The following is a 23,257-nucleotide window of genomic DNA, read 5'->3' as shown; positions in this document are numbered from 1 at the left end:
TCAATAGAGCAGAAAAATACACCTTAAAAAAAACCTAAACTCTTTAAAACGTGTTTTGAAAATCATGAAATAAAAAAAGGCATTATTTGTATGAGATGGGGTAATAAATTCATATGACTAGAAGTTTTTTTTTTTTTTTTTTGACAACTACATGACTAGAAGTTAGAGAGAATAAATTCTAGTTCAAGTTCCGAGTAATCAGAATTTTTGCACCTTTGCGTTGTTCATTTGTTGTTTGTCTTTATTATTATTTTTTTTTTTTAATATGCTTTTGCAAAAACTTACAGTTTTGGGTTTAGAATCAGATACCCGGTTTCTTTTTGCTGATCAGTGATCACTACCCCATATTTTTACCATTGCTCAAGAATTCTAGAAAGCACTAATTGATATTCACATCAAACAATGTTAATTGTCTTATGGAGAATCATAATTAATTGGAAAATGAAACTTGTTACGAGTAATTGATGTAACCACATAATATTTTATATAAAAACACGCGATTAACTTCACGCTAAACAGAAAAACTAAATAAAAAAATTCACCCTTTCACTTTCAACCAAATTAAGGTTTATCAACTTTGGTGGTATAATCTTTTATATATATCTAAATTCTATTACTCCATACAATACATACTAACATACAAACCAACTAGTCAACTCCCAAGTAGATAATACTTGTATAAGTTGTATTATTACATTTGTGTTGATAACAACTTCTAAAAAATTAGCTTTGAATGATCTCATTAGCGAAGTAGTTACAACAATTAAATACAATAATGCTTAAGTTACTCTCATAAATTTCGAAAAGAAGTATGAACGTTGTTACAAGTCGGATGGATAAAATAAAAGTGTGAATTGAGCAAATGATTTTATTCTCTTAAACAAACTTTAATTTAATTTTGGAGTTGAAAGTCAATTCATATGTGAAGACAATACCATATAGTACAAAGTCTATAACACATGTATTTGACAGAAATAACAAGACTGTAAAATTATTTTTCTTTTACCCCAAATACACAGAAGGATAACAACTTAATCACATGGCTTATAATTACCTGTTTTTCCCAAACAAAACCAGCTTCATTATCAGCTTTTCTACTTCTTCATAGAAAAAACTCAGAATTTTTACTACTCAAAACTCAGAAACTCTAGTCTTAAAAGTTAAAGAAAACCCGAAAAGGCGGTCGTATTTTACGAGTAATTACCTGAATATGCATTGTCTAAGACTAATCAATGCATTTGACAAAAAAGCTCCTGCTATGCTCAAGGAAGATGGAGAAAATGGTAAAGGGAGTATGGAAGGTACTGTAATCTTGAAGAACACAAAGAAAAGTCTGACTGATCGCATTTTTCGACGAAAGATTTATGTTCAGCTTGTTAGCGCTGTTCACAGTGATCCTGCTGGTAAATTCTGATTATCTTTTGTTACAGTATTTCTGTTACTGAGTTTTATTATGAAATTATGATTGTTTTGTATGTTCTGCATTTTTGTGTGTTCTGTTGTTTTTGTGCTTGATTGTAAGCTTAAAATGAAGCCAATAACCCAAAAAAAACAAATATTTATGATGATTTGTAGACAAATTAAACAGTATAGTTGAAGTTTGTTTTTATTCATGCTTTTGAAATTGTAATTTCTGAAATAAAGTCTGATTTTACTGATGCATTTGTAATGGATACTGCCTGAATTAGCTAACCTGGAAAATTTGTGACACAGACCTTCAATTGTATCAAAAACTGGCTTATTTTTTCAATAATAAGCTAATTGATGAGAGACTCAATTATGACCTGGATTGAAATAAATGACTTATTACTCGAATATGACCTGAACCGAATGAACTCAAATGGAACCTAATCTGAACGACTCGTTTTCCACCTTCAGGAATGGAGAATCTGTACTAGAAGTTAAGGCCTTGTCAGAATAATGAGAGAAACCATAATCACATACATATACTCTACTTGTGGAAATTGTTTGTTTTTGGTATCCTACTTGAAAAGAGGGGTAAGATGAGATTTGAACCCATACTTTTTTGTCACGTTGGCTCTGATACCATGTTAGAGGACCAATTCAACCAAAAAGTTAAGCTAATGGTTAGAATTGGTTTTATATACTCTATGACTCTATCAATATTTGTGTTCCTGTAATCTTAACACGAAAACTGTTCTGTTTTACAGCAAATGATTTGAAAGGTAAATTAGGAAAACGGGCATATTTAAAAGAAAAGATAAAAAAACCCACTGGTTTGGCTGCTGATGAGTCTGCATTCAGAGTTAAATTTGATTTGGATGACGAGGTTGCTGTTCCTGGGGCATTGATAGTAAGAAATGAGCATCACAGTGAGTTTTATCTAAGGACTATTACCTTGGAAGGCGCCCCTGGTCATGGAAAGATCCATTTTCTTTGTAATTCTTGGGTTTATCCAACTCATCGTTACCAGAAAGATCGAATATTCTTCAGCAATAAGGTTATTTCCTAGAGTAGTCTAGCTGTTTTTGTTTGCAAAAGTGTATGAAAGCATTTTTAAGATTAATAATTTTGAAATTTTGGTTTTTGATGTGTATGATGCAGACATACTTGCCTCATCAAACTCCTGAGCCATTAAGAAAGTATCGCGAAGAAGAGCTACAGATTTTGAGAGGAGAAGGAAAGGAAAATGATATGCTCCATGAGTGGGATCGTGTTTATGATTATGCATACTACAATGATCTAGGAGAGCCAGACAAAGGAAAAGAATATGCCCGGCCTATATATGGAGGAACTGCTGAGTATCCTTATCCACGTAGAGGACGAACAAGCCGCCCTCCAACAAAGACAGGTAACCAGCTTTTTGTCTATGTATAGCTGATTGCAGCAAAAGAGCTACTTTAAAGAGCACATTACTGTTTGAGACTACTAATTTTTGAATTGGCTACATTGTTTTCAGATCCTAATACTGAGAGTAGGTTGCCTCTAATCAGGGGAAAAGATGTCTATATCCCAAGAGACGAAAAGTTTGGGCACATCAAGCTGTCTGATTTCTTGGCTGATACTGTCAAGTCTATAACTCACGGAGTTGTTGGCTTGGTGGATGCGGTGCTTGACAAAACACCAAAGGAGTTTGACACTTTTCAAGATGTGTTAGACATGTATGAAGGAGGAATTAAGCTGCCAGATAGTCCATTCGTTGAAAAGATTAGGGAAAATCTACCAAGTGAATTTCTGAAAACGCTTGTTCGGAATGATGGTGCACATTTTCTGAAATATCCAATGCCTGATATAATAAAAGGTACACTTTATTTAAGATGAAGCACACAACTATATTCAATATGGGAGAATTTTTCTATAATGCTAAATTGGAAGTGTAAGTTTAATGCTTTTTGATGTCTTGAACTTTCTGGTACAGAGGATAAGACAGCTTGGAGGACAGATGAAGAATTTGTCAGGGAGATGCTTGCTGGTATAAATCCTGTTGTCATTCGCCGGTTAGAGGTATTCAGCCCTGCTTTTTTTTGCTCAATCAATGATTGCACCATAGTCGGGAAGATTTTGCTTCTGAGACTGTTCTGCACACATCGAAATTTCATTTATTTTCCCTTTACAGTGATTATTATTTCCTGCAGGAGTTCCCACCAGTTAGTAAGCTAGATGCTAAACTTTACGGAAACCAAAACAGCTCAATTACCAAAGAGAGCATTGAAGAGAATCTAGATGGGTTAACTGTGGAAAAGGTAATATGTTTAACAGTTTACTAGTAACAATTTTATAATCTGGATGATATTGGATGACATCTTCATGGAAATTTTAATTCCTAAACGCTTTTTTCATTCATCAACCAGGCAATCCAGAGTAATAGGCTATACATATTGGATCACCATGACACAGTAATGCCATTCTTAATGAAAATCAATACAGAAACTCCCTCAAAGGTCTATGCCACTAGAACACTTCTCTTTTTGAAAGATGATGGAACTTTGAAGCCATTGGTAATCGAATTAAGTCAACCACAATCAAAAGGGGATCAAATAATTGGTGCTGTTAGTGAATTATATAAGCCATCCGAGGATGAAATAGAAGCCAACCTTTGGTTATTGGCCAAGACTTATGTAGCTGTTACTGACTCGGCTTATCATCAACTCATCAGCCACTGGTATCATATATCTGTTAGAAAACAAAAATCTTTATTCAGTTTATAGTAGTTGTGTTCACAGCTCTGATTTCAGAAGTGTTTTTCCACAGGCTAAACACTCATGCAGTGATAGAGCCATTTATAATTGCTACGAATAGACAGTTGAGTATGCTTCACCCAGTTAACAAACTTCTGCATCCTCACTTCCGTGATACAATGCCTGTTAATACAATAGCGCGACAGATTGCTCTTAATGCTGATGGGTTGTTTGAGGCAGCAGTTTTTCCCCGAAAGTATGTTGTGCAGTGGACATCCGCACTGTATAAAGACTGGGTTTTCACTGAGCAAGCCCTTCCTAAAGACCTTATCAAGAGGTATGTTACTTGATTTATGACCGTTCACCATAGTGAGGTCTTTGTAAAGGTAAATCTTTCCTAGAAGTTTTTTTTTTTTTTTTTTTTTTTTTTTTTTTTTTTTTTTTTGGTGAAATCTTTCCTAGAAGTTAAGATATATTAAAATCATGGGAAGTGATTATTATACTAACATAAGCTGTTGGGTGGGTGTCCTAATGACAAGCCTATGTTGTGATTATTATACTAACATATTTAGTACCACATTACCTTTTTTTTTCAGAGGAATGGCAGTCAAGGACTTGGAAAGCCCTCATGGTTACAAGCTATTCATAGAGGACTACCCGTATGCTGTTGATGGGCTAGAAATTTGGTCTGCAATAGAGGCTTGGGTTAAAGAATATTGCTCGTTTTACTACAAATCTGATGACATGATTGCTAATGACCCTGAACTACAAGATTGGTGGAAAGAAATCCGGGAAAAAGGCCATGGTGACAAGAAGGACGAGAAGTGGTGGCCAGAAATGAAGACATTTGATGTCCTAACAGAAACTTGCACAACCATTATATGGGTGGCTTCTGCACTCCATGCAGTAGTCAACTTCGGACAATACCCTTATGGTGGATACATGCCTAACCGGCCTACTATAAGCCGGAAATTCATGCCAAAACCAAATACTCCTGAGTTTGAAGAACTAAAGACTAATCCAGATGGTGTTTTCTTCAAGACAGTATTAAGCCAAGTCCGAACATTGGCAGCTATATCAGTAATAGAGCTTATATCAGGGCATTCTGCAGATGAGGTGTATCTTGGACAGCGAGAGCCTGGATGGACTTCTGACTCTCAACCATTAGATGCACTTGAAAGATTCAGTAAGACACTAGTGGAGATTGAAAACAGGATCATAGAACGAAATAATGATCGAAAACTGAAGAATCGAGTTGGTCCAGCTAAGTTGCCCTTCACATTGCTGTGTCCTTCAAGTGGAGTTGGGATCACTGGCAGGGGAATTCCTAACAGTGTTTCAATTTGAAGCTGTTTTGACTAGCTTTATATAGCACATTGAAGGATTATAGCAAATAAGCATGAAACTGTAAGATTGTGAATTTATAATTTTCTATAGAATAAGATGTTTGGAGTAGTTTAGGAGGCATGATCATGAGCAATTGTCATTAGAGGCATGAGGTTGTACATACATGAAATTAGTAAGTAATTTTTACTGTAAGGTACCATTATATACACCATATTGCAAGAAATAAAGTGTCTTCTTTTCTTTAGATAGGCTAGGACATTTTTATTTATAGATAGGTGAAATTACTTAGGAGGTCTATTAACTCTTAACAAACTTATTTTTCCCGACTTATTTTATCTAAACTTATTTTTACTGAAATAAGTGATAATAAGATGAACTAAATACACGCTTAACCTAAGTATTCCGTACTTTAAAAATAAATAAATTTTTATTTATAAAGGCAGAGCTCTGTGTTGGAACTTTCTTTGTCGCATATCACATGGACAGTTAACATCTGCTTAGGGTACACTAAGCAAAATGCTTAACAAATGAGTTAGAGACCTAATATCGATGCTAATGTGAATTCACAGTTTCACACGGTCACACCTATCATCTATTCCTTTCATTCTAAATAATTGCAAATCTTTTTTATGGAATTTTAAATCAGTTACGAGTTAAAACACTATTATTAATCTGACTAATGAGATTTTTATAGTCCCTAATTTAATTGCACCAAGATAAATTAATAATTAGCTTGTGATTTTATCTTAACAAGTCCTTTTCAAAATACTAAATAAATAAATACAGTGGACTAGTTGAGTACTAAACAAAGTGAGGAAGCTACTTCTTCGAAGCTGCCGACTTTTCTCCTCTTACTTATTAGCCATCAAATTGCGTCTTGGCTTGCACATGACATAATTTGCACATATCCCTAGCAATTAGTACTAAATTAATCATTATGTACACTCTTCAAATAAGGAAAGAAAAATCATAATACTTGAGTTGCAATTTTATTTTATTTTTTATTTTTTATTTTTTTTTACAGGAAGAAAAAGGATTTCATTAATAAAATATAGTCAAACGGCACTTACATGTAATTCCTAAGAAAATAAGAATTTCACCACAAGTATACACCTTAAAACTAAATACATCGCAAATTTGATTAATAATCGCCTTAATAAAAAACTTCATCTGAAGCAACACAATCCGTGAGTTAGCACTGATTCGGCTTGAAATCCACTGATGTGTAATTGTTTGAGTGAAAATACTCATGTGGTCTTCCGAATTCTTGTAGAGATTATGAAATTCTAGATCTTCAAACCCTATGTCTTCAAATTTCACCATACAAGCATAAAAAGAAAATAATACTTGAGTTGCAATTTAAGAATATGTTTCCTCTAAAACAAATTAATAATTTTAGTTATCATTTGGTGATTTGGATTTTGGACTAGCAATTTGACTCGCATGTTGCCTTGAGTTATTACGAAAAACAAATGACAAATGGTCAATTGTACATCAAATTCAATATTAGAATTTATGTTTTTGTTTTCAAAACAAAATATAAATTTGACAATTATAAAATGAGTTGTATATTTGTTCTAAGCTCGAAATATAGGATAATCGAGTTGTACTTGTGCATATTGCAGTACCAAAGACTGTTGGAGAATTTTATAGTATTCAATTGATTATATTTATGTTAAGTTTAAGTTATTTGGTTAAGGTGTCATGACTTAGACAACATATGATTAAGGTAGTAGTATACAACTAATCAAGAGAAAGAAAGTGATTGATTCATCACTAATCATGTTGTGGTTGATTCATCACTAATTATGTTGTAACCGCTACATAAGATGTCGGTTTCGATATCTCTTGTTTTAGAATGGTATTTACTTAGCGCGTTATTTGTCTTAATGCATTGTTTAATGCATGTCTTAATACATGTCTTAATGCATTGTTTCGGTTTCATATCTCTTGATAACGTTTGGCAATTAATACATTGTTACTTTATACATGCGCTATTGTTTGATAAAAATGCTGGTTGAGGACTTAATGCATTGTTTCACATATTACTTATCTTATGCGGAGTACTTTCTATCTAATCACTTTGGCAAAGACAACTTAAATATGAGACTACTCATATGATGAAGGTATAGAGATGAAATATAATTTATATCACTTTGGCAAAGACAACTTAATAATCACTTTTTTTTTTTTTTTTTTTTTTGATGGGCATTATATAAAATTTTATATTGATAGTTTAATTTATACAACAATGAGACAACTAATTTGAATGATAGAGTATGAAATTACATCACTAAAATTAAAATTATCCTAATTTTTTTGCATGATAAACATTGAAAAAGAAACATGCTATTCAAATAATCAAACAAAAAGTAGGTAGTAACTTAAAATCATTTAAAAACTAAAACTTAGAAGTCAACTTAAATTCCATAGACTAACATAAAATTATTTGTAATAAAAAGGAATCAAATTATTTTTATTGAAACTTGAAATTTGTTTATTTGATCACAACCAAAGTGTCCAAAAACACATGCTACTATAAAACCAGTGAAATCTGTGACATTAAACAACCACAATAAATCCATAATCACACTTTCTAAAGTTCATCATTAGTGCTTAATAATCATGATTAAGCTACTCAAATGTGAGATTAGCAACACTAATCTCCTAACCCCACTTACTAATCACCACTCAAAATCAAACCTTTCTTCTTCTAATTTCTCTCTCCTCCAAAGTAGAAATTTGAGTGCTTTTCCAAATCATAATCAGTCAAAGATCTTCAGTTTGAAATCCAAAGAAAAAGCAAAAGGGTCTTACTATAGTGTGGTGAAGAACACCTTAGATAATCGTGCACCTGCAAAAGTGATTGTTGAAGGAATTGTTGTATTAAAAAAGAAGACTCTTTCTGCTTTTAAAGAAGATTTGAAATCAAAGTTTGTTCATAGTGATGATGTTTTGATTAATGGGAAGGTTTCATTTCAGCTTGTTGGTGCTGTTCATACTGATCCTGGTAATTTTCTGTAATCTGTTGTTCTATTTTCCTTTGATTATAAACCCATTTTTTGTGTTTTTATAATACCCATTATTCTGATTCTATTTGATTGTGATTAATTGTTGTTTTATGATATAATGAGTAATGACCCATTAATCCAGTGACTGGTATTGATTGAATCTAGTGTGTGTCCTGGGAGATGCTTCGGGTTTTTACACGTCTATATGAGATGCCAGTAGGATCATTATTTTTGATATTATATTATAGTGTTTACACGTACAGAAAAGATGGGTCCAATGGTCCCATAATTTTTTAGGGAATAATCTTGATTACTTTATTTGGACCTTTTTGTTTTGTTTTTCTTTGATTAGAGACAAATTAATCTGTGAATAACTTTACTCATTATTTGGACAATGATTGTTAGTTGTTTTATGATAAAAATCCACTAATCAGAGATTGATTGAAATTGTTCTGAAGTTGATTTTTGGTTGAAGTTGACTTACATGATTATATCTGAGTTGATTGGATATCAGGTTGTTGAGTGATATTTCCCAGCAATGTATTAATCCACAATCAATTTCGGGTAATAAATGAGTTACAGGGTATTCAGATTAAGTTGATTTAGATCAGGTCATATTCCGATAATGAGTTTTTTTGGTTGGTTTGAATTAATTTGGGGATAAGAATTAATTGGGGCTCTTGGTCATGTTAAGCTTTAGGTCACCCATCCACTATAAGTGTATGATTTTAACCACACTTTTCCGGATTAAGTTATGAGATAGGTTAATTTCTTTTCGGGTAAGTCTTGTATGTGGCTAGCCACACGGTGTGGTCACATTAGTTTATAAGAGTAATCTTCATTTATATGTATGAGTAACCTCAATTTTTCATAAGAGTGACCTTATGTTTTCCATAAAAGTAACCCAAATTCATTATACGAGTGAATTCAAGTAATTTAGAAATAAGTAATTCTATTTGTTCATTCGAGTAACCCCATTCTTTTGTTTTAAAAAATGAAAGAATAATTCCACTTATTTAAGAGAGTAACCCTATTTCTCATTTAAATAATCTACATACGCGCTAAAGTAACCCCATTTGCTCATCACCGTAACCCTCTATTACTTAATTAATTGTCTTTTAAGTGATTATGTGAAGTGACCACACCATGTGGCTAGCCACATATAAGACTTTGTGTTTCTGTTCTGGATTCAAAAACTGGGTTACTTGTTAGTGTTTTAGTTTCCATTTGGGTTGGTTGGGTGATTTCGTTCTAATAACTTGACCTGGATCAAATACTCAAATATGTGAGGGTGATCTCGATAAATGGCCCTAAGTATAGTGTTACCTTCCATAACATCCTTAAATTATTAACCATGAGTCAAGAACATAATCTAGAGTAATTCTCATTTGCAAAGAGAATTTAGACTCGAAGTATAACATTGACAGTTAATTACTTCTGTTTACTAACATTGACGACAGGGCAGATGATCATATTAAGTGTAAGATGCTTCTAGTAATTATTATATTTGTTTAGTACTTTAGCCCTATTAACAGTAAATTTGTTCAAATTTTCAGCCAATAACTACAAAGGGATACTTGGAAAACTATCATATTTGGAAAAAGGGATCAAAACAATTACTGATTTGGCTGATAACGAGTTAGCCTACAGAGTTAGATTTGATTGGGATGAGGACATTGATCTTCCTGGAGCAATAATAGTAAGAAATGATCATGACAGGGAATTTTACCTAAGAACCATTACCTTGAAAGACATTCCGCGCCATGGCTCAATCCATTTTGTTTGCAACTCTTGGATTTATCCTGCTAAATACTATCAAAAAGACCGCCTTTTTTTCACCAACAAGGTAATCTCTCATAATTACCTAGCTATTTTTGTTGAAGCATTTGCAACAATTATGTTATTTGTTATCCTTAATCTTTTCTATGTTTATCATGTGTAGACATACCTCCCTCACCAAACTCCTGCACCACTATGCAAATATCGTGAGGAAGAGCTAGAAATATTGAGAGGAGAAGGAAAAGATCCAAATGAAATGCTCCAGGAGTGGGATCGTGTTTATGATTACGCATACTACAATGATCTAGGAAAACCAGATAAAGGTAAGAAATATGTCCGCCCAATATTTGGAGGGTCTGCTGAATATCCTTATCCACGTAGAGGACGAACAAGCCGCCCCCCAACAAAGAAAGGTTAGCATTACATTACTTTTAGCTTGATGGGAAATTCTTACCCCAAGATAGAATTGAAATCGTCTACATTATTGCCTTTAGTGGTTCTGTATTCACCAAAAATGTATGAGAAATCTTCAAGCTTCCCCTGCTTGTCTTCATTTCTAAACATCGTCATCAAAGGACTTAAAAAAGCACATCACTGCTAGGCAACTACCCCATACTATTGATTGTTAATTCGCCTTCATTTTATTTGTAGATCCTCATACCGAGACCAGGTTGCCACTAGCCAAGGCCAAAGACGTATATGTTCCAAGAGATGAAAAGTTTGGGCACCTTAAGTTGTCTGATTTCATGGGTGATACTGTCAAGTCTATATCTCAGGGCGTTTTTGGTACGCTGGATGCAATATTTGATTGGACGCCTGCAAAGTTTCACAATTTCAAGGAAGTGGACGAATTGTATGAAGGAGCAATCAAGCTTCAAGATAGCTCATTACTTAACAAAATTAGGAAATGGGTCCCAACCGCATTTCTAAAAGCGCTCTTTCGAAGTGACGGTGCAGATTTTCTGAATTACCCAAAGCCTGATATTATAAAGGGTAAACATTAGCTTAGACAATTAGCACCAACTTCATAGTGCTGTAAATTTTTGTCCTTAGAGACTTACAAATGGTATAATTTTTTTGCATTTTGGTGTCTTGTAATTTTTGGCACAGAGGACGAGTCAGCATGGAGAACTGATGAAGAATTCACCAGACAGATGTTAGCTGGCATAAATCCTTTTGTCATTCGTCGTTTAGAGGTAACATGACTACATTTCTTCTTTCAATATCATAAAACATGCATGAACTAGTGAAGGCAGATGCAACTTTAATCTAGAGAGCTTAGAGCCACTCTGTAGTCTTCTAAATTGGAGCTTAAGACTTGTTGTAAAAGTTACATGTACCAAGGTGAACACAATTTAACAAGATTTTTCCGTCAATGTAGGAGTTTCCGCCAGTTAGTAGGCTAGATCCTGTAGCATATGGAAACCAGAACAGCTCAATCACCAAAGAATACATACAAGGGAACCTAGATGGGTTAAGTGTTGAAGAGGTAAAATGCTCTTGGACAGTGCTCAACATACTGCACAAACTTGACTCTGATATGTTTATTATATGACTTCTTGAGTTTCTTTCTCTTCCTGTTTTGGTCTATTATTACCTCAACCAGGCAATGCAGAGGAACAAGTTATTCATATTAGATCACCATGACATAGTAATGCCATTCTTGAGGCAAATCAACACAGAAACGAAATCAAAGGTCTATGCAACCCATACAATACTCTTCTTAAAAGAAGACGGAACTTTGAAGCCATTGGTAATTGAATTAAGCCTTCCGCATGAAAAAGGGGACAAATTTGGTGCTGTTAGCGAATTACATGCACCAGCAAATGATGGGATTAAAGCCTCTCTTTGGCAGTTGGCCAAAGCCTATGTTGCTGTTAATGATTCTGCTTACCACCAACTTATCAGCCACTGGTACTAGCTAAACTAATCTTCACCTCATAGTAACTGCATCTTTTGGCAATGATATTGGAATGATGTTCATTTATTGTCTTTTGGCAGGTTACACACCCATGCAGTGATGGAACCATTCATAATCGCATCAAATCGACAATTGAGTATGCTTCACCCAATTTACAAACTTTTGCATCCTCATTTTCGTGATACAATGCCTGTCAATACAGTAGCACGTCAGATAGCTCTTAATGCTAATGGATTGTTTGAGCAAGCCGTCTTTCCTCGAAAGTATGTCGTGCATTGGACATCCTCACTGTACAAGAAGTGGGCACTCACCGAGCAAGCACTTCCGAGAGACCTTATTAAGAGGTATATATGATCTAAGGGGATAATGAGGTGTTCATGATTTACAATTTTATTAAATATTGAGAAAATGGAATCCTGCACAATTAAAAGAATAGAAGTTACTACAGCAAATTGCATCATGAGAAGTTACATATGGCTATTATTGTCATCTCAAATTATGAAGCTGTGTATAAAATAACCTAGAGCAGAAGTGATTATAATTCAAGTTTCCTTCACTCCTTGTTGCAAAAATGCAAAGTATAGTGCAGGTTACAAAATTTGATCATAGGATAGTTAAATTTAATTTACCTACTCAAACAATCTCGTCAAAGATTTTAATTGTCCGAAGAATTATACAGCTGTGGATGTCCAATCAAAACTTTAGTATTTTGTACTTCGTATGTAATCAAAAAATCATATCAAATAATTCTGCATCTCATTTCTTTCTTTTCAGAGGAATGGCTGTTAAGGATTCTCAGGGATACAAGCTACTTATAGAAGATTACCCATATGCTGTTGATGGGCTACAAATTTGGGGTGCAATCGAGACTTGGGTCAAAGAGTATTGCTTATTTTACTACAAAACTGATAAAATGGTTGCTAATGACCCCGAACTACAATCCTGGTGGAAAGAAATCCGGGAAATAGGCCATGGTGACAAGAAGGATGAGAAGTGGTGGCCGGAAATGAAGACATTTGATGAGTTAACAGAGACTTGTACAACTATTATATGGGTGGCTTCAGCTCTCCATGCAGTAGTCAATTTTGGACAATACCCTTACTCAGGACACATGCCTAACCGTCCAACTATCAGCCGAAGGTTCATGCCTAAAACAAAAAAGGAACTTAAAGAACTAGAGAAAAATCCTGATGGCATTTTCTTGAAGACAGTAACTAGCCAACTCCGAACATTAGCTTGTCTTTCTGTAATAGAGCTTATTTCCAGGCATTCTGAAGATGAGGTGTATCTTGGAGAAAGAGAGCCTGGATGGACTTCTGACGCTCAACCATTAGAAGCATTTAAAAGATTTAGTAAGAAAATAGAAGAGATAGAAAAAGAGATTCTAGACAGGAACAAAGATCCTGAACTGAAGAATAGGGTTGGTCCGGCTAAGTTGCCCTTCACATTACTGTGCCCTTCGAGTGGAGTAGGGATCACCGGCAGGGGAATTCCTAACAGTGTCTCTATTTGAAGCTCTGCTGATTATCTATGTAGCACTTTGAAGCAGTAAGCATGGATTTGTAAGTCTATAAATTTTACTTTTATTTTTGTACTGGAAAATAAGATGCTAAGGGCATTCTAGGAAGCATGATTATGAATCAGGTCATTTAAGAAATTAGGATGTAAATACATGCAAAATTTTAAACATTAGTAAGTAAAGATTATATTGTAAGGTTCTCTCAGGAGTCAGGACCATGTTGTTAGAATATATACTACTGATTTTGGGAATAATTCTGAATAAAAATTCGCAAATTTTGCTACTTTCACTTCTTAGGTTGTTTAACCGTGGAAAAGTAAACAAAAAGTGAGTCGTTTACACTCATTTCCATAGTTTGGTTCGTAAAATCCACAATCTGTTTAATCTTATAATTTGATACATGATATTTAGTGTAAGTATACGAGTTTTCTTTCAAATTAAATAATGAAAGTTGTTCTTTCTTTTAGACCTGAGTAATTAAGTGTCCTAATCTGAGTACATTGAAATGGCTAGTGTAATTAAGCATTGAAATTGCATTGCGCTAATGCAAACGTTTCTGAAAACCTGAAAACCAGCTTTATTTTCTCTTTATAGAAAATTTAGTCTTTTTCTTGCTCAAAACTAAAGGGAAGGCAAGAAGGTCATACTACACCTTGGATAAAAGTGCACCAGTTGATGTGAAGGAGATGGAAGAATCTTCAGGTAATGGTAAGGTGATTATTGAAGGTGTTGTAATGAATGTAATCTTGAAGATAAAGACTATCTCTGCCTCTTCAAAGATCGTTTGACATCGTCCACTCTTCATTGTGATGATGTGCTGGTAGGAAAAATGGTTTCAGCTTGTCAGTGTTGTTCATGCTGATCCTGGTATGCTCTTCCTATCAACTTAAAAATCTTTTAGTATATAACTGTTGGCGACATACAAGAATAATGAGTGGTTGCGGTCAGAAATGAAGACCTTCAATGAGCTAATAGAAATTTGCACTACCATTGTATGGGTGGCTTCTTCTCTTCATGCATTAGTCAATTTTGGACAACACCCTTACTCCAGATTCATGCCTAATCGACCAACTATCAGGGAAGGTTCATGCTGAAACCAAACACTGACGAATATCAGGAAGTCGGGAACTGATGGAAAATGCAGAAGGGGCTTTCTTAATGACAGTAACCATCATAGGCATTTGGAAATTTTAGTAAGAGGCTTATGGAGAATTGGAGATTGAAGACAATATCCTCAGAAAGAACGATGTTACGAAACTGAAGAATCGGGTTGGTCCAGCTAAGCTGCCCTTCACATGACTGTGCCCTTCAGATGGAGTAGGGATCACTGGCAGTGGATTTTCCAACAGTCTCTCTTTGAAGTTCTCTTTTGATTAGTTGTTCTATAGCACTCTGTGGCAATAAGCAAGCTTGTAGAGTTGAAGTTGTAAGATTATTATAGAGTAATCTATATAAAGTTTATGTTAAGGTGCACGTGAGAACATATAGAAAACGGTATAAGTTACTACTTTTCACTTGTTTGGTTGTTAAAAATGGAAAATTTTTATTTTAGCGTAGAGAGCCACAATAGACAAATTATGTAGACGAAATTTGAATAATTTTAAGATCTAACTTGAGATGGGAATTACATAACACAAGGGACACGGGACTAATGGAGCCGAAGGTGCATTAGCAAATCAAAATTTGACAAAATTGTTCATATTTCTAGCTTGGAATATTGAGTGGCATTTGAGCATAAGCAAAACAAGGATTGACAAGATGATGCATGATTAATCTCATCCATTGATTCTTGTATGTGAGGAAAAACACAAGTGAAAATAGATGTAGAAATCAGCTCACCAACATCATTTTTCTCATTACCTTGAGAATTCCTAACTGTGGATGTAGCCAATATATATTCGGTAAACCAACATAAATTTCTTTTTTGTGTTTGGCTTTGTGCATGTAAATTGTTTTCTCATTTTACAACTTAATAGCAACATAAATTTCTTTTTTGTGTTTGGCTTTGTGCATGTAAATTGTTTTCTCATTTTACAACTTAATAGCAACATAAATTTCTTTTTTGTGTTTGGCTTTGTGCATGTAAATTGTTTTCTCATTTTACAACTTAATAGCAACATAAATTTCTTTTTTGTGTTTGGCTTTGTGCATGTAAATTGTTTTCTCATTTTACAACTTAATAGCAACATAAATTTCTTTTTTGTGTTTGGCTTTGTGCATGTAACTTTTTTTTTAAAATTAACAATTAAATAATTATATCAAATAAATAAAATAAACTAAAAAACTAAAACAAAAGCTCAGCCACCTCCTCCTCCCACCCACGGTCAACGGGCGACAAAACCTTTGTCCAGGGCCGTTTCTGAGATTTCGGTGGCCTGGGGCAAAAACATGAATTGGGCCCTAATTCACATATACTGATATAAAATTTTAAAAAATTGGGTATGCAAACGCGAAGAAATTTTACTGCCTGAAAATTGTAATGAGATACATTGAAAATAAAATTACCAAAAAATTTGATACATTAATTAATGACATTTTTTTGGCTAATCAAATTCACTAAGGAAAGTGAATTAATTTGGGTAAAAAATTAGGGAAGAAGGAAGTTGACCAAAAATGCCATTTGATATTCTGGAATTATATAGTACTATAGTGTTGTACTGTACACACGTCTTGTTTTTTTTTTAATTTAATTTAATTAATTTAATTTTTTTTTTAATTTATATGAACATGTACGTAGTAATGTAGTATTATAGAGTACGAAGTTCCCTCAAAAATAAATTTAGTACAAAGTATATCTTTTGGGGCCTTGTATTGTATTGAAGTTGGGCTTTTAAACAAGGGGCCCAGGGCAGCCGCCCCAGCTGCCCTGCCCTTGCTACGGCCCTGCCTCTGTCCTCTAGTGCCGGCGACCACCCCCTCCCTTTCCCGAAGAACACGATTTTGGTTGTTGTGGTGGAGATGCGGGGTGCGCGGATGTTCATTTGGCGTAGCAATCTGCTGGCAGTGGTATGTGATTTTGTGTGTGAGGTGGCTTAATTGGTGGTGCGTATGGGTGTTGGTTAATTGTGTTGTTGGGGTGAGAATTGGTGACCTGTTGCGCGTGAGCTGATGCGAGAAGGTGAGGGGTAGGTCGCCGGCGCCTGTGATGGAGGTGGTCGCCAGTTGTTGCCCGCTGGCAGGGGAGGGGAGGGGAGGGGAGGGGATGGCTGGCCTGTTTTTTTTTTCTAATTTTTAAAAATTTTTTTTTTTAATATAAGTACTGTCAAACGGTTTGACAGTTCGGGTTCGGTTCAGTTTGAAATCGGTTCGGTATTAAATCGGGTCGGTTTGAAATCGGTTTAAGTGTCTCGCGGGTCGGTTTCAGTTCGGTTTAGATAGTTATCGGTTCGATTCGGTTTCGGTTAATTCTTGAGCGGTTTTAATTCGGTTCGGGTTGTAAACAGTCCGGGTAGTAAACGATTCGGTGCAAACGGGTCACGGTTTGTTAACGGTTCGGTGTAAACGGTTTTTATCCCGGTTCAAACAGTTTCGGGTTGGAAACGGTTTCTGGTTAGAAACAGTTCGGTTTTTTTTCGGATCAGTTTATAACTAGTTCGATTCTTTTTCGGTTCAATTTATAACTGGTTCGGTTCTTTTTCGATTCAATTTAATAACTGGTTCGGTTCTTCTATGGTTTAACGTTATTCGGATCGGTTCCATTTCGAGTTTACTAAATTACGATTCGAGTCGATTTTCGGTTTCAAAAAATCGATTGTTTATCGAGTCGTTTGGATTTAGGCAGTTAAATGGTTTTGGATTGAAATTTGATAGTATTTGCTAACCTTTTGTTGGTTAACAAATTTTATATTTAGTCGAGACTTCATCATTTCATAAATAGGCATCAAATTATATACAAATTCTCATTGATTTTATAAATACATATCATGTTCTGTTTCAAGTTTAGCCATACCAATCTTACTAGTTTGTAGCCGATTCGTTTATAAGATGTCCGGTTTATAAAACGATTCTGTTTGCAAGCGGTTCGGTTTATATACAGTTCGGTGCAAACGGGTCGCGGGTTGTTAACGGTTCAGTGTAAACGGTTTTTATCTCGGTTCAAACGGTTTCGGGTTGAAAGCGGTTTCGGGTTAGAAACAGTTTGGTTCTTTTTCGATTCGGTTTGATTTCAGTTCGGTTTAGAACTGGTTCGGTTCATTAACGGGTTCAGTTCTTATACGGTGTAACGTTATTCGGATCGGTTCGGTTTCGGGTTCATTCATGTACGGTTCGGGTTGATTTTCGGTTTCAAAAAAACGGTTTTTAATCGGTTCGGTTCTCATTTGGGTCGGTTTGTTTCAAGCAGTTAAACGGTTTCAGTTTGAAATTTGACAGCACTAAGTCTATAGTTAAACATTAAATTAATGTAAATTATTTTTAATTATAGAAATCATTATAGGTCATTTGACTTATTAAAAGAAAATACCCTTTAAAAGTTGACTTACTATGAGTTAATTGAAAATTTGGCTTATTTTGAGCTAACAAAGTAACGGTTAGCTTATTTTTGACAATTTTGGTTTTTTTTTTTTTTTTTTTTTTTTTTTTTTGACAAAGCATCCACCAAATTAACTAGAGGTTATCAATATATAACAGCGTATAATTTTTTTCATATACCAATTCTCAATCACCAATTTCTACTCGTGTTTCATTTATACTTTGTACTTACCAAATGCCTCATAAAATTTATGTTCACAAAAACAAACTCACCCTCAAACAATCACTTTCATTGACATTAAAATCTTCTACTAAATTAAAATTGATTTCTTCTCTATGTTAAGCCAAACACAAACTAGACTAAACTGATTAATTTATGTTTTTGTAATGATTTCTTATTAATTAAATTTAATTGGTAGAAAGAGCCTACTTGCCAATTTTATTTAGCCCGTTTAAATTAAATAATAAATTAAATTTGATACCGACAATTCTTGATTATTAGCCATCTATAATTTTATAAAAACTCAAAGAGACAACATGTTACTGCCATGGGTAAGACTTGTATGTGGCTAGTCACACGGTGTGGCCACATTAATTTATAAGTTTAATCTTCATTTTTATGTATGAGTAACCTCAATTTTTCATAAGAGTAACCTCATATTATCCATAAAAGTAATCCAAATTCATTAAACAAGTGAATTCAAGTAATTTAGAAATAAGTAACTCCATTTGTTCATTCGAGTAACCCCTTGTTCTTTAGTTTTAAAAAAATGAAATAATAATTGCACTTATTTAAGATAGTAAACCCTATTTCTCATTTAAGTAACCTACATACGCGTTAAGGTAACCCCATTTTCTCATCACCGTAACCCCCTATTACTTAATTAATTGTCTTGTATGTGATTATGTGAAGTGGCCACACCATGTGGCTAGCCACATAAGACTTTGTGTACCGGCATTTGTCACTGTTCCTTCCGTATGACTTGGCACCACTTGAGCACTATGTGCATTTGTACTTAATTCTCCCATAGAATGTAAATCCTAAATAGTTGCACATTAAGACTTTAATCACACACTAATTGTTGTTGATTTCTTGGATGCTAATTTTCTAGATTCAATACCAATAAAACAATTATACATAGTACTCCAAAATATTTACATAGTTATTATTTTATTTTATTTTTGACATGTAAAGTAAAATGAATAATAAAAACTAGCCCCCATTAATCTTAAATTTATTACTCCGTATTATATTTTTATTCACTTATAAATATTGTTAAACACAAACCTTTTAAATTTAGTTTTTATCAAACTTACAAAGTGATCTGAGCATCGTCCGGGCCAATAACTAGTTTGTCTTTAAAAAAAATAAAATAAAATAAAATAAAAGCCACAATACATAAAGAGAAACAATCAATTTTATCAAAGAAAAATTTCACCATGATAACACCTTCAAATATTCAAGTTAACCTCAATCAAATCAATTTATAATGTGACATTGGATTCAAAGTTTATGATCGATGCATTAAAGAATTTAAAATTCATAATGATTGTATTTTTAGAAACTATACATTGTACAATTTTAACCTTCTAAACAAATTAGCCTTTTGTAATTTTGCATAAATTCAAATGGAATAAATTTTCATCATGATAACACCTTCAAATATTTAACACGTTGATGAAGATTTCATCTAAATCATTTTTTTTTTTTTAATTTAATTCTCTTTGAAGTTGCATATACGAAGTAGCTTGCATTGAAATCCTTACTCTAATATAATTAATTCTACTTTTCCTAGCTTAACTTGTTACATTTGGATACGGAGTGAGTATGGTTCATATTTTACTTGGTCGAAAAACCCAAGTCTTGATGCCAATGTTGGCCCGTAAACCCTTTCTCAAGTCCTAACATTTTTTATCTACGAAAGGAGTCTAACCCTACTACTCCTGTAACTTGTGATACGTATTCAAACCATATTGATAATAATCGATCCATACTACTCAATCTATTCTAGCATCACATCACATAGTTGGACTTGGGAAAGTTGCCATCAATCAAATTATGGTTGTCATCAATAAATGCAGAAATTCGTCAATGCTCGACAACCTACCAAATCAAGGAAAGTAGAAATTGCTTCAAATTCTAAACTCTAAATTATAATGTTATCTTACAAGCCATGTTATAATGAAATTGGTATGATAGTGTTATATATAGTGGTGAACATGACATAATAATATGTATCCTTTCAAATCTTACCAATTAATTCAATGGACCTTTAATTTGGTGAAAGACCATATCTTAATTGTTAGCTGACTTAAGTCTAGTGAAAAAGCTTCGTGGTTTTTTCTAAACCTTTCATTTGACAAATTATATGGAGATAAACGTTTTTCAGTGGTAGCCATCGTAGGCCCGTCCCGTGACTAGCATCACATTTTGTTGCTTCTTTTGTGTAGCGTAAGATTGAATGATTTGATAGGCTAATTAATTATGGTATGGTTTTGATTGAATGAATGTTACAAGTACCCTTGTCCTTTTATGAGATAAACTATAATTTGTCTATACAATATCAAGTACTGTATTGTTTTCTACGTCTTATATTCATTTATTTTATCATCAATTTAGATACCATAAGTAAGATTTCATAAATTCATATAAAATAAAAATTTATATATTCAAATATGATTAGATAAGGATTTATATTTTGTTTTATATAATAGCAAAAAAAAAAAAAAAAAAAAAAAAAGCTCAAAGTTATGATAAGATCGAGTTTATCATGTCAAAATTATAGAACAAAGGAAGTAACTTGTATCCATGTGGTATGAGTAAAGACTATAAGACTTACTGTCTGTTTGGTAGCCATCTATAAACTGTGGCAATGAAAATGAATTTTTAAGTGTGAATTAATTAGGAAGAAAATTAACATTGGAAACCTAGGTAATGCAATATCAACCTCACGCATGTGTTATCTTCAGTTTTTATATTATCAGTCATTACCACTTGGAAAAGGTTTTATTTGGGAATGAAACTTTAGAGTACATTAGCATTGTCATTGAGGCCCTGTTTGGCTGGGTTGAAAACCTTTTCCAAGAAATAATTTTCCTTATTTTACATTGTTTGGTTTGGGCCAAATATGAAAAGAAAATTTTGGGCTGAAAATTATTTTCCTTTATACAAGAAATAGTTTTCCCCCAAATTAGAAAGAAAGCCATGTTTTCCACTCTCCTTCTATCTTTCCCCTTCTTCTTAAGCTGCAAACTCAAGTAGATCTTCTCACTCGATCTCTTACTGTAAATTGGTAATGTTCTCTCTCTTCTTGACTTAATTATTACTCTAAGGTTTAATTTGGTTTAAAATCTGATTATGTTAGGGTATTTTTTGCCCATATTTTGATTATTTTAGGGTGTTTTTGCACAAAAATTATTAAATACATCAATTTGAAATTACTTTCTTTCTTTTTTTTTTTTTATGTGATTAATTTTTTAAAGATGATTATAGATCGGGAATTTGTTGTTAGATGCAATCTACTTGCTGCAAATTTTATTTTTATTCGTATATTTACATGTTTCTATCATGCCCACAAAGTGTTTGATAAATTGCTTCTTTTAATATTAGTTTTATTTTGTTTAAATTGGAAAATTGTTTTACATATAACCAAACAAGAGAAAGTGCGTAGGAAATTACAGTTTCTAATGGAAAAGGTTTTTCATGGAAAATCATTTTCCATTAAAAACATTTCATACCCAACCAAATAGGGCCTGAAATGAACCTTGATTATCCTTATAAATTTACATACAAATTCATTCTCATTATCATCATTTATAGTCATTTAAGAAATAAAACATTATGATTCATTTCAAGATGGTGGTGTTTTGTTGGAGGGCTACGAGATAATAATGGTGAGAAGCGAATCAAAAGAAAGAGATAGTGAGCAAAATCTGAACGATAAACTAGATTAGATAATTAAAGCCACTCTAATTTATGTACGTCTTTATAACGAAAATTAACAAATGAACCATATTAGATTATTAGGATTCATTTCAAGATGGTGGCTGGTGTTTTGTTGGAGCCTTGGAGGGCTACGAGATAATAATAGTGGGAAGGTAATCAAAATAAAGAGAAAGTGAGCAAAATGTAAACTAGATTAGATAATTAAAGTCATCTAATTTATGTACGTCTTTATAACGGAAATTAACAAGTGTTACGTCAAATATCGCAAATCAAAATTGAAAGGGCAAAAAAGGTAAGGGATCCTTATCTTAAAAGAGTGACTTAAACATAATAAAACCATACCTTAAAAGGCAGATGATTCAACCCTCTACGGGAAGAAATAATCCCTCCATGAAAGGAAGTTACTATAAACACGCCATGCATAGTATTGCATTTGCATACGTTAGTTGCACTTTCTTTTTCGAATATTCAATTCCCACAACTTTTGTCGGCAACTCCATGATCCTTTCTCATCATTTCTCTATGATGAGGTGGGAAATCTGCTTTTTGTACTTTTTATTTTTTTTTATTTACTTACTTATTTGAGGTGTATTTTAATTAGTACTACATACATGTTTTATTAACGATTTTTAAATTCTAATCGTGTACAATAATAATGCTAAAAGATGACCAAATTTAATGATTGTAATTTTGTTTATGTTAAGCATTTTTGTAATATGGTGCTCATATGACCTAGTGGCAAGGTAGGACACTAGTGGAAATTCTGATTCTCTAGCTGAATTGGTTCGCTGAGATTCGATCTCAAAAGTATCCTTGAATTGGTGTAATTGGACTTGATTTAATAGTATAACTAATTTTTAGTCCGAGCAATGCCACGGGCCATTACGTGGGGTTGTTTACTAATATATGTTTTAATTTATGACTCAATTTCCTTGTAATTAAATTTGCTAGTTATATTGTTACTCGCTACATATTAACATTTTGTATTCAAATAATGACATAAATTATTGCATAGCTTAGTGGTAAGAGACACGCAATTCTACTTCAAAATATATTAGAAATCCCAACATATCATCTACTTCAAAATATTTTTGCAATTTTTAATCATATTCACCATAATAAAGA

General features: G+C 33.4%; 2 protein-coding genes across 2 annotated transcripts; both read left to right on the top strand.

Moving 5' to 3' along the window:
* Nucleotides 1–1,076: 1,076 nt before the first annotated feature.
* Nucleotides 1,077–5,730, top strand: LOC145576222 (putative linoleate 9S-lipoxygenase 5). The gene is made up of 9 exons (XM_081634003.1): nt 1,077–1,403; nt 2,172–2,461; nt 2,566–2,812; nt 2,921–3,262; nt 3,380–3,465; nt 3,597–3,704; nt 3,813–4,123; nt 4,213–4,476; nt 4,736–5,730. The coding sequence occupies exons 1-9, from the start codon at nt 1,211–1,213 to the stop codon at nt 5,484–5,486; spliced, it is 2,592 nt and encodes an 863-aa protein (XP_081490129.1). The 5' UTR covers nt 1,077–1,210; the 3' UTR covers nt 5,487–5,730.
* Nucleotides 5,731–8,074: 2,344 nt separating this feature from the next.
* On the top strand, nt 8,075–13,759 carry LOC145576221 (putative linoleate 9S-lipoxygenase 5). The gene is made up of 9 exons (XM_081634002.1): nt 8,075–8,496; nt 10,054–10,343; nt 10,440–10,689; nt 10,928–11,269; nt 11,387–11,472; nt 11,658–11,765; nt 11,883–12,190; nt 12,278–12,541; nt 12,972–13,759. Exons 1-9 carry the CDS (start codon nt 8,112–8,114, stop codon nt 13,708–13,710), a joined length of 2,772 nt encoding a protein of 923 aa, XP_081490128.1. The 5' UTR covers nt 8,075–8,111; the 3' UTR covers nt 13,711–13,759.
* Nucleotides 13,760–23,257: the final 9,498 nt, after the last annotated feature.

This window comes from Chenopodium album, chromosome 13 (assembly GCF_948465745.1).
Source record: "Chenopodium album chromosome 13, dcCheAlbu1.1, whole genome shotgun sequence".
NCBI lineage: Eukaryota > Viridiplantae > Streptophyta > Magnoliopsida > Caryophyllales > Amaranthaceae > Chenopodium > Chenopodium album.
This window is presented reverse-complemented; position numbering and strand designations above follow the sequence as displayed.